The 17,282-nt window shown below is 40.1% G+C and overlaps 1 protein-coding gene across 1 annotated transcript in view; it reads right to left on the bottom strand.

The window, feature by feature from the left end:
• VPS53 (VPS53 subunit of GARP complex) overlaps window positions 1-17,282 on the bottom strand; it is a 408,370-nt gene that overhangs the window by 152,802 nt on the left and 238,286 nt on the right. The window contains exons 12-13 of the mRNA XM_069757361.1: window positions 11,834-11,932; window positions 571-665 (exon numbers count right to left, since the gene is read on the bottom strand). Of these exons, the coding sequence (XP_069613462.1) occupies window positions 571-665; window positions 11,834-11,932 (194 nt within the window). The remainder of the gene's footprint in view (window positions 1-570; window positions 666-11,833; window positions 11,933-17,282) is intronic.

Raw genomic sequence — 17,282 nt, forward strand, 5'->3', positions numbered from 1 at the left:
TACAAAGAAAAAAAAAAAAGTAAAAGAATTGCTGACAAGAAAATGGATTCTAAAAATTCCAAATAGATACAATACAAGTGACAGGACATGCTTTCGAAATAAAGTCTTTTTCAATATCAATTCAGGGTAAGCATTGGTTAATAAACTTGGAATAAAGCTTTCGTTTCTCAAAAACCTTTAGCTAAGGTTACAAATTCCTTTCAAGTTTAGGGTGCCTGCAAGGGAAACACTAATGGAAAACATTTCTGATTGAGTGGAAAAGAGGAAAATAAAAATGAAATTCAATGTAAAGTCAGGACAGGGTGTGGCGGGATTACTGAATCCTGGGATTACATTGGCTGGCAGGAAGCAAGACAGACCCCTGGCAGTGCTAGCCCCACTAAGAAGCTTACTGTGAAATGAGTTCAGTACTAGATGGAATTAGGTACCAGTGCCGCATAGAATACAACTAATAAAAAATATTCATTTAACATAATATATACAGAATTATTCAATTCTGATAAAATACAGTTATACAATCACTGTTTAGTTTTCAAATTCAATATCTAAAAAGCAGTATTTACTACTCACTTGTCTTGCGACTCTATATACACATATAGGTGGGGCTCAAAACACTTTGAAATGATGCCATGGAATGGATTTTCTGGGGCTTTGGGCTTCTTTGGCTGTTAACAAAAAAAATAGTCAAATGTAAAGAAAACCATCACTTGTTATTCCTACTGTGACATTGAAAAGACATGTGGTGGAAGCCAGAAGGACAGTGCTACCAAATTATTTCTAGGCTCTTGTGTTTTCAATTGCTTATCTGCATTCCAGAGACCCAGGTTACAGATAAAAGACCACCATTGGGAAGTGACCAATTCCTCCTCCATTAATGGAACTACACACACACGTATTGGATGCACAGTCCACGGAGTATCTTACTGCAAAGCATAATAGTAGAATTGAACCATTTGACTTAATTTGGTCAAAGTGGTTAGTGAAAAAGCTATAGTTATTGGATAGAGTTAGGTAAAAGAGCTTGCCATACACCACTATAGTCATGTGGGTTATTAAAATATATTTTCTCCTTAAATATCCATTGTGTACAGGACAGACCAAAAGTTTGGACACATTCTCATTTAAGGATTTTTCTGTATTATCATGACTATGAAAACTGTACATTCACACTGAAGGCATCAAAACTGTGAATTAACACATGTGGAATTATATTCTTAACAAAAAAGTGTGAAACAACTGAAATTATGTCTTATATTCTAGGTTCTTCAAAGTAGCCACCTTTTGCTTTGATGACAGTTTTGCACACTCTTGGCATTCTCTTGATGAGCTTCAAGAGGTAGTCTCCGGGAATGGTTTTCACTTCACAGGTGTGCCCTGTCAGGTTTAATAAGTGGGATTTCTTGCCTTATAAATGGGGTTGGGACCATCAGTTGTGTTGCGCAGAAGTTTGGTGGATACACAGCTGACAGTCCTACTGAATAGACTGTTAGAATTTGTATTATGGCAAGAAAAAAGCAGCTAAGTAAAGAAAAACGAGTGGCCATCATTACTTTAAGAAATGAAGGTCAGTCAGTCCGAAAAATTGGGAAAACTTTGAAAGTGTCCCCAAGTACAGTGGAAAAACCATCAAGCGCTACAAAGAAACTGGCTCACATGAGGACCGCCCCAGGAAAGGAAGACAAAGAGTCACCTCTGCTTCTGAAGATAAGATTATCCAAGTCACCGAGTGACTAGAGACTGGGTGGTATTGTAAGGGGATTGCAGTAGCCGCCCTGAGCCTCCGAGCATGTCCCGGGTTGGAGTATTTGTAAATGTACATACCTTGTTTTGTACTCTTGTTGAAATGTATATTTAATGCTGATTATATATATACTAGATGGTGGCCCGATTCTAACGTACCGGGTATTCTAGAATATGTAGATAGTATATAGCACAGGCTACGTACTATATTGCACAGTGACGTAGTATATAACACAACCGACTTAGTATATAACAGATTTAATATAGCGTACGTAGTATATAGCAGAGCTACGTAGTATATAACACAGCCACGTAGTATATAACATAGCCACGCAGTGTATTGCACAGCTACGTAGTGTATTGCACAGGTACGTAGTATATTGCTCAGCCACGTAGTATATAGCAGAGCCATGTAGTATATTGTAGAGCCACGTAGTATATTGCACAGCCCACGTAGTATATTGCACAGCCCACGTAGTATATAACAGTCACGTAGTGTATTGCACAGCTACGTAGTGTATAACAGAGCCCACGTAGTATACAGCAATGTGGGCACTATATGCGTGTTTAAAAAAGACTTAAAATAAAAAATAAACATATACTCACCTTCCGAAGGCCCCTTGAAGTCCTGGTGCCTGTGTGCGGTATGAGCGCAGGACCTGTGATGATGTCGCGGTCACATGACCGTGACGTCATGGCAGGTCCTTCTCGTATAGCATCCTTAGCACCGGAACCTGCTGCTCACACTGCCGAGGACAGCGCGCCACGTCGTAGGGTGAGAATAACCTTTTTTTTTATTATTATTATTATTTGTCACATTAGATCTTTTTACTATTGATGCTGCATATGCGCCAGTCGCTGATTGGTCGTGGCAAAACGCCCACGACCAATCAGCGACTTGGATTTCCATGACAGACAGAGGCCATGACCAATGAATATCTGTGACAGACAGAGACGGAAGTGACCCTTAGACAATTATATAGTAGAGAAATATATATATCTACTATATCTATTATATAGTTGCCTAAGGGGTACTTCCGTCTTTCTGTCTGTCCTTCTGTCTGTCTGTCGGCAACTTCCGTCACGGAAATCCCGCTTCGCTGATTGGTCTCGCCAGCTGCCTATCCTGGCTGTCACGACCAATCAGCGACGGGCACAGTCCGGCCGAGAATTAGTCCCTCCCTACTCCAGTGCAGTCAGTGCCCGCATATTCCCCTCCAGTCAGCGCTCACAAAGGGTAATGCCACCGTTAACGGACCGCGTTATGCCACTGCTATTAACCCTGTGTGTCCCCAACTTTTTACTATTGATGCTGCCTATGCAGCATCAATAGTAAAAAGATGTCATGTTAAAAATAATAAAAAAACAAAAAACCTGCTATTCTCACCTTCCGTAGTCCACCCAGGCGCGCGCCTGCCGCCAGTTTCCGTTCCCAGAGATGCATTGCGAAATTACCCAGAAGACTTAGCGGTCTCGCAAGACCGCAAAGTCATCTGGGTAATTTTGCAATGCATCCTGGGAATGGAAGATGGCGGCAGCCGCGCGCGCATCGGCACAGCTTCGCTGGATCCCGGCGGGTGAGTATATAACTATTTTTTATTTTAATTATTTTTTTTTTAACAGGGATATGGTGCCCACACTGCTAAATACTACGTGGGCTGTGTTATATACCACGTGGCTGCTATATACTACCTGTCCAGTGTTATATACTGCATGGGCTGTGTTATATATTACGTGGCCAGTGTTATATACTGCGTATCCTGTATTAACGCATCGGGTATTCTACAATATGTATGTATGTATGTATATAGCAGCCACATAGTATATAGCACAGGCCACGTAGTATTTGTCTGCTATATACTACATGGCCTGTGCCATATACTATGTGGTTGCTATATACATACATACATACATATTCTAGAATACCCGATGCATTAGAATCGGGCCACCATCTAGTATATATACAAGTGGTGTTCAAAAGTCCTGCACAGGCATAGGATAAATTGATTGATTTTTCAAGTTTTAAACGTTTTCTGTCGAATATCTTCGATGCTAATATGACATATTATATATGGTTTTGTTCAGAATACAATTTTGCATTCTCTCCCTGTAATATTTTAGCTTTTGAAGCAGTTTTGCCTGAAATTATTGCAACAATATGGGAATTGAAAGCAGAACTAAATATTGTACAGCTTCAGATCCAAACTTAGCCAATCACAGATGAGGTTCTTGTGACCAATCATAACCTGGATATGGCAGCCAATCACAGTGCATCACATCTGCTGCTTTGTTTGTTTGTTTTATCTGTTGGTCTATCTAGTGAATCATACTGTACAGTTTTATGATGGGAGCCTTCAGATTTTTGTCAGCGGAGGATCGTGTGCGAGTTGTGGTGCTACATGAAGAGGGTTATACTGGCCCCCGGATCACAAGGAAGGTCGGCTGTAATCAGAGTACAGTCGTAAGAATTTTGCAGAAACATGGACAGGCCCAGATCTGGTCGGCCCAGAAAGTCAACTAAAAGGGAGGATAGAGTACTGATAAGAACATCCCTTGCCAATCGAAAGCTCGCCTCTCCTCAGCTTCTGCGAGAATGGCAAGAAAAGTGCAATATTGAGGTAGCAACTTCAACTGTTAGGAAGAGATGTTTGGAAGCAGGATTGAGAGGGTCAAGGCCCGAAAGAAGCCATTGATGACAGCCAGACAAAGACAAAGGCGAAAACTGTGGGCATTGAAATAGTTAAAATGGAGGAAGGAGGAGTGGGAAAAAGTGCTATTTAGTGATGAAAGCACTTTTTGCATTTTAGGAAATGATGGCAAGTTATGTGAGAATGTTCCCACATGAAGAGTACAAGCCAGAGTGTTTGAGCTTCTCTGTGAAACATCCTATGAAAGCGACCCGTAGAAGCTCACTAGAGCGAAACGATCGTCGTCATAGGAACCTCAGGTTCTCCCTGCTGTATCCTGCTTTTTTAACATGAAGCCTCAATAAAGGACAGACTTTTTGCACAAATGGTGAGTGCTCGTTTTCTTGTTTATTGCACTATTGGAGATATCTTTTTCTGTTTTCTACGAGCACCCAAGTCTGTGGTGGCAAATAACAATTAACAGTAAAAAGAAAGCATTTGCACTACTAAAGCAGGATGGCACCATTGAAGCTCTAAAAAACTATAGGGAGAAAAATACTTTATCTAAAAAACTAATTAAAGCTGCCAAAAAGGAAACAGAGAAGCACATTGCTAAGGAGAGTAAAACTAATCCCAAACTGTTCTTCAACTATATCAATAGTAAAAGAATAAAAACTGAAAATGTAGGCCCCTTAAAAAATAGTGAGGAAAGAATGGTTGTAGATGACGAGGAAAAAGCTAACATATTAAACACCTTCTTCTCCACGGTATTCACGGTGGAAAATGAAATGCTAGGTGAAATCCCAAGAAACAATGAAAACCCTATATTAAGGGTCACCAATCTAACCCAAGAAGAGGTGCGAAACCGGCTAAATAAGATTAAAATACGGTAGATAAATCTCCGGGTCCGGATGGCATACACCCACGAGTACTAAGAGAACTAAGTAATGTAATAGATAAACCATTATTTCTTATTTTTAGTGACTCTATAGCGACAGGGTCTGTTCCGCAGGACTGGCGCATAGCAAATGTGGTGCCAATATTCAAAAAGGGCTCTAAAAGTGAACCTGGAAATTATAGGCCAGTAAGTCTAACCTCTATTGTTGGTAAAATATTTGAAGGGTTTCTGGGGGATGTTATTCTGGATTATCTCAATGAGAATAACTGTTTAACTCCATATCAGCATGGGTTTATGAGAAATCGCTCCTGTCAAACCAATCTAATCAGTTTTTATGAAGAGGTAAGCTATAGACTGGACCACGGTGAGTCATTGGACGTGGTATATCTCGATTTTTCCAAAGCGTTTGATACCGTGCCGCACAAGAGGTTGGTACACAAAATGAGAATGCTTGGTCTGGGGGAAAATGTGTGTAAATGGGTTAGTAACTGGCTTAGTGATAGAAAGCAGAGGGTGGTTATAAATGGTATAGTCTCTAACTGGGTCGCTGTGACCAGTGGGGTACCGCAGGGGTCAGTATTGGGACCTGTTCTCTTCAACATATTCATTAATGATCTGGTAGAAGGTTTACACAGTAAAATATCGATATTTGCAGATGATACAAAACTATGTAAAGCAGTTAATACAAGAGAAGATAGTATTCTGCTACAGATGGATCTGGATAAGTTGGAAACTTGGGCTGAAAGGTGGCAGATGAGGTTTAACAATGATAAATGTAAGGTTATACACATGGGAAGAGGGAATCAATATCACCATTACACACTGAACGGGAAACCACTGGGTAAATCTGACAGGGAGAAGGACTTGGGGATCCTAGTTAATGATAAACTTACCTGGAGCAGCCAGTGCCAGGCAGCAGCTGCCAAGGCAAACAGGATCATGGGGTGCATTAAAAGAGGTCTGGATACACATGATGAGAGCATTATACTGCCTCTGTACAAATCCCTAGTTAGACCGCACATGGAGTACTGTGTCCAGTTTTGGGCACCGGTGCTCAGGAAGGATATAATGGAACTAGAGAGAGTACAAAGGAGGGCAACAAAATTAATAAAGGGGATGGGAGAACTACAATACCCAGATAGATTAGCGAAATTAGGATTATTTAGTCTAGAAAAAAGACGACTGAGGGGCGATCTAATAACCATGTATAAGTATATAAGGGGACAATACAAATATCTCGCTGAGGATCTGTTTATACCAAGGAAGGTGACGGGCACAAGGGGGCATTCTTTGCGTCTGGAGGAGAGAAGGTTTTTCCACCAACATAGAAGAGGATTCTTTACTGTTAGGGCAGTGAGAATCTGGAATTGCTTGCCTGAGGAGGTGGTGATGGCGAACTCAGTCGAGGGGTTCAAGAGAGGCCTGGATGTCTTCCTGGAGCAGAACAATATTGTATCATACAATTATTAGGTTCTGTAGAAGGACGTAGATCTGGGTATTTATTATGATGGAATATAGGCTGAACTGGATGGACAAATGTCTTTTTTCGGCCTTACTAACTATGTAACTATGTAACTATGTAAAGTACACCGCTCAGATATCTGGAGGTGGAGCACAGGCGTGTCGGAGCTGATTGTGCGTCTGACTCTTTTTCTTTGATTTTTTCTGCATCCTATGAAAGTAATGGTCTGGGGATGTATGGCAGCCAATGGTGTTGGAAGGCTTCATATTGTGAAGGGTATGGTTAATGCAAAAAAAATACATAGACATCCTTAATAAGAAAATGCTGCCTTCTGCTCAACACTCTGAATTAAATAAAAAATAATAAATCTTAAAAAGTAAAAATTAAGGCTGTGTGACCTTGCATTGGAAGTTAATGAACTTAGAAACCTGTTCACCATTCTACACACTGTACTGGTGTAGGTATGGTTATGCTGTAAAAAAAAATTAACAAAAATGCCCATACCATAACAATTTATACACTTGGGACATTCAAAAATGAGTATGGCATACAATGAGCCATAACAAAAACATATCTGTTCCACCAGTTTCACTGTAGAGATGCAGAAGTATGAAACATATAGTTTTCTTCACGCCTATGCAGGACTTTTGAACACCATTATATATATATATATATATATATATATATATATATATATATATATATATATATATATATATATATATATATTCACTTATACATGTATATATATTTTACATGTGTGTTTTAACCCCATTAACCCCCAAGGCTGGTTTGCACGTTAATGACCGGGCCAATTTTTACAATTCTGACCACTGTCCCTTTATGAGGTAATAACTCTGGAACGCTTCAACGGATCCCAGTGATTCTGACATTGTTTTCTCGTAACATATTGTTCTTCATGATAGTGGTAAAATTTCTTTCATATTACCTGCGTTTATTTGTGAAAAAAATGGAAATTTGGCGAAAATTTTGAAAATTTCGCAATTTTCCAACTTTGAATTTTTATGCAATTAAATCACAGAGATATGTCACACAAAATACTTAATAAGTAACATTTCCCACATGTCTACTTTACATCAGCACAATTTTGCAACAAAATTTTTTTGGTTAGGGAGTTGTAAGGGTTAAAAGTTGACCAGCAATTTCTCATTTTTACAACACCATTTTTTTTTTTAGGGACCACATCTCATTTGAAGTCATTTTGATGGGTCTATATGATAGAAAATAACCAAGTGTGACACCATTCTAAAAAACTGCACCCCTCAAGGTGCTCAAACCCACATTTAAGAAGTTTATTAACCTTTCACAGGAATTTTTGGAATGTTTAAATAAAAATGAACATTTAACTTTTCAATGCAAAATTGACAGGAATTGAGATGGGACGCCATGTTGCGTTTGGAGAGCCACTGATGTGCCTAAACATTGAAACCCCTCACAAGTGACACCATTTTGGAAAGTAGACCCCCCTAAGGAACTTATCTAGAGGTGTGGTGAACACTTTGACCCACCAAGTGCTTCACAGAAGTTTATAATGCAGAGCCGTAAAAATAAAAAATCATATTTTTTTCACAAAAATGATCTTTCGCCCCCAATTTTTTATTTTCTTAAGGGTAAGAGAAGAAATTGGACCCCAAAAGTTGTTGTACAATTTGTCCTGAGTACGCTGATACCCCATATGTGGGGGTAAACCACTGTTTGGGCGCATGGCAGAGCTCGGAAGGGAAGGAGCGAGCGCCGTTTGACTTTCCAATGCAAAATTGGCTGGAATTGAGATAGGACGCCATGTCGAGTTTGGAGAGCCCCTGATGTGTCTAAACGGTAGAAACCCGCCACAAATGACACCATTTTGGAAAGTAGACTCCCTAAGGAACTTATCTAGATGTGTGGTGAGCACTTTGAACCCCCAAGTGCTTCACAGAAGTTTATAATGTAGAGCCGTGAAAATATCAAATCTTTTTTTTCCACAAAAATGATTTTTTAGCCCCCAGTTTTGTATTTTCCTATGGGTAACAGGAGAAATTGGACCACAAAAGTTGTTATCCAATTTGTCCTGAGTACGCTAATACCCCATTTGTGGGGGAAACCACCATTTGGGTGCATGGCAGAGCTCGGAAGGGAAGGAGCACTGTTTTGGAATGCAGACTTAGATGGATTGGTCTGCAGGCGTCACATTGCGTTTGCAGAGCCCCTAATGTACCTAAACAGTAGAAACCCCCCACAAGTGACCCCATAATGGAAACTAGACCCCCGCAAGGAACTTATCTAGATGTGTTGTGAGAACTTTGAACCCCCAAGTGTTTCACTACAGTTTATAACAGAGCCGTGAAAATAAAAATTCCTTTTTTTTCCCCACAAAAATTATTTTTTGGCCCCCCCCAGTTTTGTATTTTCCCAAGGGTAACAGGAGAAATTGGACCCCAAAAGTTGTTGTCCAATTTGTCCTGAGTACGCTGATACCCCATATGTTGGGGTAAACCCCTGTTTCAGCGGTCGGGAGAGCACAGAAGGGAAGGAGCACTGTTTTACTTTTTCAACGCAGAATTGGCTGGAATTGAGATCGGACGTCATGTTGCATTTGGAGAGCCTCTGATGTGCCTAAACAGTGGAAACCCCCCAATTATAACTGAAACCCTAATCCAAACACACCCCTAACCCTAATCCCAACGGTAACCCTAAGCACACCCCTAGCCCTAATCCCAACCCTATTCCCAACCGTAAATGTAATCCAAACCCTAACCCTAACTTTAGCCCCAACTCTAACTTCAGCCCCAACCCTAACTGTAGCCTTAACCATAGCCCCAACCCTAACCCTAGCCCTAATGGGAAAATGGAAATAAATACATTTTTTTATTTTTTCCCTAAGTAAGGGGGTGATGAAGGGGGGTTTAATTTACTTTTATAGCGGGTTTTTTTAGCGGATTTTTATGACTGGCAGCCGTCACACACTAAAAGATGCTTTTTATTGCAAAAAAATATTTTTTATGTTACCACATTTTGAGAGCCATAATTTTTCCATATTTGGGTCCACAGAGTCATGTGAGGTCTTGTTTTTTGCGGGACGAGTTGACATTTTTATTGGTAACATTTTCGGGCACGTGACATTTTTTGATCGCTTTTTATTACGATTTTTGTGAGGCAGAATGACCAAAACCAGCTATTCATGAATTTCTTTTCGGTGAGGCGTTTATACCGTTGCGCGTGTGGTAAAATTGAGAAAGCAGTTTTATTCTTCGAGTTAGTACCTCATTTATATCATTTTTTATGTTTTGGCACTTTTATACACTAAAAACTATTTTATATAAAAAATAATTATTTTTGCATCCTTTTATTCTGAGGGCTATAACGTTTTTTTTTGCTGATGACGCTGTATGGTGGCTCATTTTTTGCGGGACAAGGTGATGTTTTCAGCGGTACCATGTTTATTTATATCCGGCTTTTTGATCACGTGTTATTCAACTTTTTGTTAGGCGGTATGATGATAAAGCATTGTTTTTTGCCTCATTTTTTATTTATTTTATTATTTTCTTCTTTATTTAGGAATTTTTTAAAAATATGTTAATTTTTTTTTACATTGTCACAAGGCGGGACAACACTGTATAAAGTCAGATCGCTGATCTGACACTTTGTAGAGCACTGTGTCAGATGAGCGATCTGACAGGCAGTGTAGGAGGCTTCTCAGCGCCTGCCTGGAGGAGACTCTTGGAACAATGTGATCACATCGCGTTGTTCTGAGGGTCTCGGGAAAGCATGCAGGGAGCCCCCTCCCTGCATGATGCTTCCCTATGCCAACGGAACGCTGCGATCTTGTTTGATCGCAGTGTTCCGGGGGTTAAAGTGCCAGGAGTAGCCCATGACCGCTCCTGGCACATAGTGCCGGGTGTCAGCTGTCATAGTCAGCTGCCACCCGGCAGCCCTGCTATGTGTAGTACAAGCGATCAGATAGTCTAAGGCGACTATTAAAGCATGTAAAAGGTTAAAAAATAAGTTTTTACAACTATTTAAAAAATATAAAAGTCCAAATCATCCCCCTTTTGCTCCAATCAATATAAAATAATAAAAAAAAAAATCAAAATACACATATTTGGTGTTACCGTGTTCAGAAACGCCCAATCTATTAAAATATAAAAAGAATCATTCCGTTCGATAAATGGCGTAACAAGAAAGAAAATAAAAAAAGGAAGAATTACATTTTTTATGGTCCCCACAACATTGCAATAAAATGCAATTACAGGAGATCAAAACATTGTATCTATCACAAAATCATATCAATAAAAACGTCAGCTTGGAGCGCAAAAAAATAGTCCTCACCCGACCCAAATCCAGAAAAATGGAGACGCTTCATGTCTTAGAAAATGGTATCTTTTTTTTTTTTTTTTTTTAACAAACTCTCGATATTATTTTGCTTCCCACTTAAGTAAAAATAATCTATATGTGTTTGGTATCTTCAAACTCGTAGTGACCTGGAGAATCATAACGGCAGGTCAGTTTTAGCATTTAGTCAATATGGTATGCAAAATACCCCAAAAAAGAAATGTAGAATTGCACTTGGAATTTTTTCTCGTTTTATAATACACTATATGGTAAAATCAATGGTATTTTTCAAAAACACAACTTTTCCCGCAACAAACAAGCCCTCACATGGCCATATTGATCAAAAAATAAAAAGTTATGGCTCTGAAAGGAAGGGGAGAAAAAAAACAAAAACCCAAGGTGGTAAAGGGGTTAATTCCAATGTACTTTGTTCATGTGACCATCCCTTTTAAAGGATTGAAAATTCACAACTGTCTAACAACATCATCTCTATAACTTTTTCTCAGTGACCCTGTGAGTCTATTCGTAGTGTGGTTGCAGTGTACATCATAAAAAATATGCAAGGAGGACTTTCCAGCATTTGCCACTATAGAGGCATACAGTGGCATATGCTGCTCCATAAACATATACATACCAAATGCTCAATGTTTTTTTCCAGGTACCTATATATGGACCAGCATAGTAAACGACACGATTTAATACAGTTATAACAAAAAGAATGACATAATTTAACAGACATTAAAAATTACTGCAGAAAATGGGCTTAATACTCACTTTGTCCAAGTCACTATCTCTGTCGAGAGCAGACTCTTCTATGTTGTCATCATCCAAAAATGGGTTAGTAGAAACAGGAGGTTGAACTTCAGGCTTTTTCTAGAAAATAATTACAAAATTATTATTTTTAATAAAAATAATTTCATGAGCAAAAAAATGAATGGAAAAAATATGAAATTGCAATCGCTAACTAAAACTCAGCAATTGAGACAAATTACAATTTAGTTTTCACAATGTCAATAGCTGGAGGAACGTGCACACTTTCTGGGTTGGAAGAATAGTGATGTTCACCTCCTGGCACTCTTGGTTTAGAAATCAAATGAGAATTCCTCACTCCAAATTCCATAAGAGCAAAATGTAAGAACTTTCTGCTGTTTGCAAGAAACCAATCTGCTAGGGCTCACCGGGTGAGGAGCATCCACTAAATCTCTGGTCTGTGTGGGTATACGGATCCCAGACTTGGTGCAGATTCCAACGGACACATACAATCATGGCAACTAACACTAATTAGAAACTCAGGAACAGACGGACAGATGGATTGGGACCGAGCAGAGATGGATAGGAGTACAGATAATGAAGAATACCAAACAAGGAACACTAGAGTCAAAATTCCAAGACGTAGGTGTGCATTTCAAAGAACCTTAACTAGACATAGGGAGATTATGTCATTGATCTATGCCGGGCAACCTGCCAAACACGCCGTGGAACACAACAGAGGGCAGTAGACCCAGGATAATGAAACGGGTCTACAGGGATACCTGGGACTGATTTGTAAAACAATCAAAGAACAACAATTTAAATAGCTCAACAACTAATAAGAGAAGTGTTTTCTCTAAATTCATCTTATCACAATTTGTCACTTTTACTGACTAGTGCATGCTAGAGCACCCCTTGGTTGTTCTGATCTGCTGCAAGTGATGTGTAGCCGGATGCCAACATCTGTCAGCATACCTGAGGAATCTTAGCCCATTCCTCATGGGCAAATGCCTTCAGTTAATTAAATGGAGTCTGTCACCCCCAAAATCGTATATGAGCTGCGGCCACCGGCGTCAGGGGCTTATCTACAGCATTCTGTCCGGGGCCTCCTATCTTCATGAGATGACGTCCTCTTCTTGTCCCCGGCGCCTGCACACTGCCGTACTTTGCTCTGCCCTCAACAGGGCAGACAAAGTACACCTGCGTCGGAGCCTCGGCAAGAAGACAAGAAGAGGACGCCATCTGATTAAGATAGGAGGCGCTGGTCCGGACCGCAACACCCATCGGACCCGGACCGCAGCCGGACCGCCCCTGGGTGAGTATAATCTAACCTTTATTTCTCATCTTTCAGGATACATCAGGGGCTTATCTACAGCATTACAGAATGCTGCAGATAAGCCCCTGATGCCGGTGGCCGCAGCTCATATACGATTTTGGGGGTGACAGATTCCCCTTAATATTCTTAGGTTGCCAAGAGAGTGGCCCAAAAAGGTAAAGAGAAGAGATCATGGCCTTACACAAACAAAGAAAAGGATACAAAAAGTATCAAAGATATTGAATGTTCTTAGAGATACAGTTGTAAGCATAATTCACAACTTTAAAGTTAAAATAACACTGGTGACACCACCTAGACATGCCAGAGAGAGGAAGCCATCACCAGCTGCCAAGAAATTACAAAACCCGTAAGAAAATGCAAAAGATCCGCAGCAAGATTTGGTGGCAGCAGGTACTGAGGTTTCACAGTGCATAATTGCTGATCATATTTATGTCTGAGCTCCAAAAAAAATACCTCTACTGGCCCAAAAGCACAAGAAAAGTGAGATCCAATATGCTCAAAATCATATAAATATACCACAAAGAGGTGAATAATTCTAAAACTGAATTAAAAGTGGAAATTTGTGTTGAGTTTGGAGAAATCACATGTTTCATTACCTATGTTGAGCGAATTAATTTGCTCTTGTTTGATTGATTTATTTGAAACATATTTTCATAAATTTTACTAACAAACCTAATTTGCTATGGGGGTGGAATAATTTTGGTTGCAACAGTAAATTTCTCCAGAACTTTCATAAACAGTATTATGTTCACTCCCATAAATGCCATAATGGTCTGTTATGGGAAAATACGCAATACACTGGAACGAATTCTCTCAGGAACAGACAACGGCATGAGAAGAGGGGGAAGGGTGACTTTGCCAAAAGAGTTACTCAACCAAAAATTTGTATGAGAAATTTGTACGAGATACGCACCGAACTCTGAAATAGGCAGACAAGCTTTGTATGTAATGCATATATTTGCCATATATTTTCAAAAACAGACCCATTGACTCAATACTAAATATCATCTGAATGGAAAACATTAAAAAGGCAGCAAGTTGCTTTAGAAATTTATCACACTTTATTGCTACATTATCTTCTTCTTTTCACTTTATTTGCATGTTTTTATAAGTTTCTACAAGACTAGGGAGTCCACCACTCCTTAAGGGCCATTTGCATCAAAGCTGTTCCATCCAGCATGTCCACATGGATATTCCCTCTCTGAACCCTGCTCATACAGGTACTATACAGATGATCAGGTTTATAAATACATCAGATAGGGATTATATACATTAGTTAGGACTGCTCTATATGGGTATACCTTGACGACTGGTGGAGCAGCTTAGTATACATTTTTTTGCAAAAAAACGTATCAACTAAATACCCTGTTTTTTCCATCTTTTGACTAGCACTTGCTTATTACTGTGAATTTTTTTTACAACAGAGTATTTTTGACCTCACTGTGCTCTTTTGTGTCTTCATGTTTTTATAAGTGTAGACTAAAGTTCTCAAAAGCATATGTAACAGCCTCATATGAATGTTAAAACCTTGGTATAAAATTATCGTAGGACATTCCCATACACAATAGTCTGAATGGTATATATATATGTTTGCAAAAGTATTCACCCCTTGTCTTTCTACATATCTATATAATCATCTAAGGGGTACTTCCGTCTGTTTGTCTGTCTTTCTGTCTGTCTTTCACAGAAATCCCGGCTTAGTCTGGCCGCAAATTGGCCCCTCCCTACTCTCCTCCAGTCAGTGCCCCCTCCCTACTTCCCTCCAGTAAATGCCAGTGTGTCGCCCCATCCAGCACCACCTTTTTACTATTGATGCTGCCTATGCAGCATCAGTAGTAAAAAGATGTTAAAAATAATAGAAGAAAAAATTGTGCCATTCTCACCTTCCGCTGTACACTGATGCGCGCGATGCTGCCGCCAGCTTCCGTTCCCAGTGATGCATTGCGAAATTACCCAGATGACTTAGCGGTTTCGCGAGACCGCTAAGTCATGTGGGTAATTTCGCAATGCATCACTGCGAACGGAAGCTGGTGGCAGCATCGCGCGTATCGGGACAGCTTCGGTGGACGCCGGAGTGTGAGAATATAACTATTTTTTTCTTATTTATTTTTAACAGGGATATGGTGCCCACACTGCTATATACTGCGTGGGCTGTGTTATATACTGCGTGGGCTGTGTTATATACTGCGTGGGCTGCGCTATATATTACGTGGGCTGTGTTATATACTGCCTGGCTGCTATATACTACGTGGGCAGTGTTATATACTGTGTGGCCTGTGTTATATACTGCGTGGGCTGTGCTATATATTATGTGGGCTATGTAATATACTAAGTGTCTGCTAAATACTACGTGGCTGTGCTATATACTACGTGGCTGTGCTATATACTACGTGGCTGTGCTATATACTACGTGGCTGTGCTATATACTACATGGCTGTGCTATATACTAAGTGGCTGTGCTATATACTACGTGGCTGTCTGTTACGTGGGCTGTGCTATATACTATGTGGCAGCTATATACTACATGGCTATGTTATATACTACGTGGCTGTCATACTACGTGGCTGAGCTATATACTACGTGGCTGAGCTATATGCTACGTGGCTGTGCTAAGCGCGAGGTACGTACATACATACATATTCTCGAATACCCGATGCGTTAGAATCGGGCCACCATCTAGTCTATCTATATAATAGTCTATGGGTCACTTCCGTCTGTTTGTCACGTAAATCCCACGTCGCTGATTGGTCGCGGCCAGCCGGTCGCGACCAATCAGCGATGGTCACAGTCCGGCCGCTTATTCCCCTTCCCTACTCCCCATAGCAGTTTAGCAGTCCGTTAAACTGCATTACACTGCGGCATATCGCGGTGGAACGCAGTCCCTTAACACTGATATTAACCCTGTGTGACCAACTTTTTACTATTGATGCTGCCTATGTAGCATCAATAGTAGAAAGATCTAATGTTAAAAATAATGAAAAAAATAAAAAATCATTATATTCTCACCTTCCGGCGCCTTTCCTGCTCCTCGCGACGCTCCAGTCCCAAGAATCCACTGCGGCAATGACCGGAAATAACGTAGTAGTCTCGTGAGACAGCTACATCATCACGTGTTATTGCCGCAAAGCATTACTGGGAACAGAGCGTCGCGAGGAGCATCGCTAAAGGTCTGGGCTGGATCCAGGGGCCGCCGGAAGGTGAGTATATAACTTTTTTATTTTAAATTATTTTTTTTTTTTTTTAACAGTGATATGGTGCCCACATTGCTATATACTACGTGGGCTGTGTTAGATACTGCGTGGGCTGTGTCATATACTACGTGGGCTGTGTCATATACTACGTGGGCTGTGTCATATACTACGTGGGCTGTGTCATATACTACGTGGGCTGTGTCATATACTACGTGGGCTATGTTATATACTACGTGGGCTGTGTTATATACTACTATACATATTCTAGAATACCCGATGCGTTAGAATCAGGCCACCATCTACTGTGTCAATATTTTTGTAATACGATTTGTGTGATGCATCAACACAAAATATTTTAAGTTAGTGAAGTGAAAAGAGAAAAATATAGGCAAAAATTTAATTTATGCGATCAAAAAACTAAAAATTGTCATGTGCATATATTTATTTTTCTATGAAGCCTCTAAACATTTTTGTGCAATCAATTACCTTCATAAGTCACATGCTTAGTGAAAGGAAGTCAACCTGTGTGCAATCTAAGTGTCACATGTTCTGTCAGGTATATACACTTTACCTTTTCTGAAAGGCCACAGAGGACCATTAAGCAAGATGCACCACTACCAAAACAACACCAGGAAAACCAAGGATGACTCCAAACAAGTCAGGGTCAAAGCTGTTGAAGTACAAGTCAGGGTTTGGTTATAAAAAAAAATCTCCATCTCTGATGACCACCACAGAAAAACTCAAGTGGTATAAGGGGAAACTCGTAAATGTTTTGCAGTGGCCTAATCAAAGTTCAGGCTTTAATCCAATTGAGAATCTGTGGTCACACTAGAAGATTGCTGTTTACCAGAGGAAACCATCTAACTTAAAGGAGCGGAAGCAGTATTGCCTTAAGGAATAGGCAAAAATCCCATTGGCAAGATGTGGAGAGACACTGATCCAAAGC

The sequence above is a fragment of the Ranitomeya imitator genome, chromosome 3 (assembly GCF_032444005.1).
Source record: "Ranitomeya imitator isolate aRanImi1 chromosome 3, aRanImi1.pri, whole genome shotgun sequence".
Taxonomy (NCBI): Eukaryota; Metazoa; Chordata; class Amphibia; order Anura; family Dendrobatidae; genus Ranitomeya; species Ranitomeya imitator.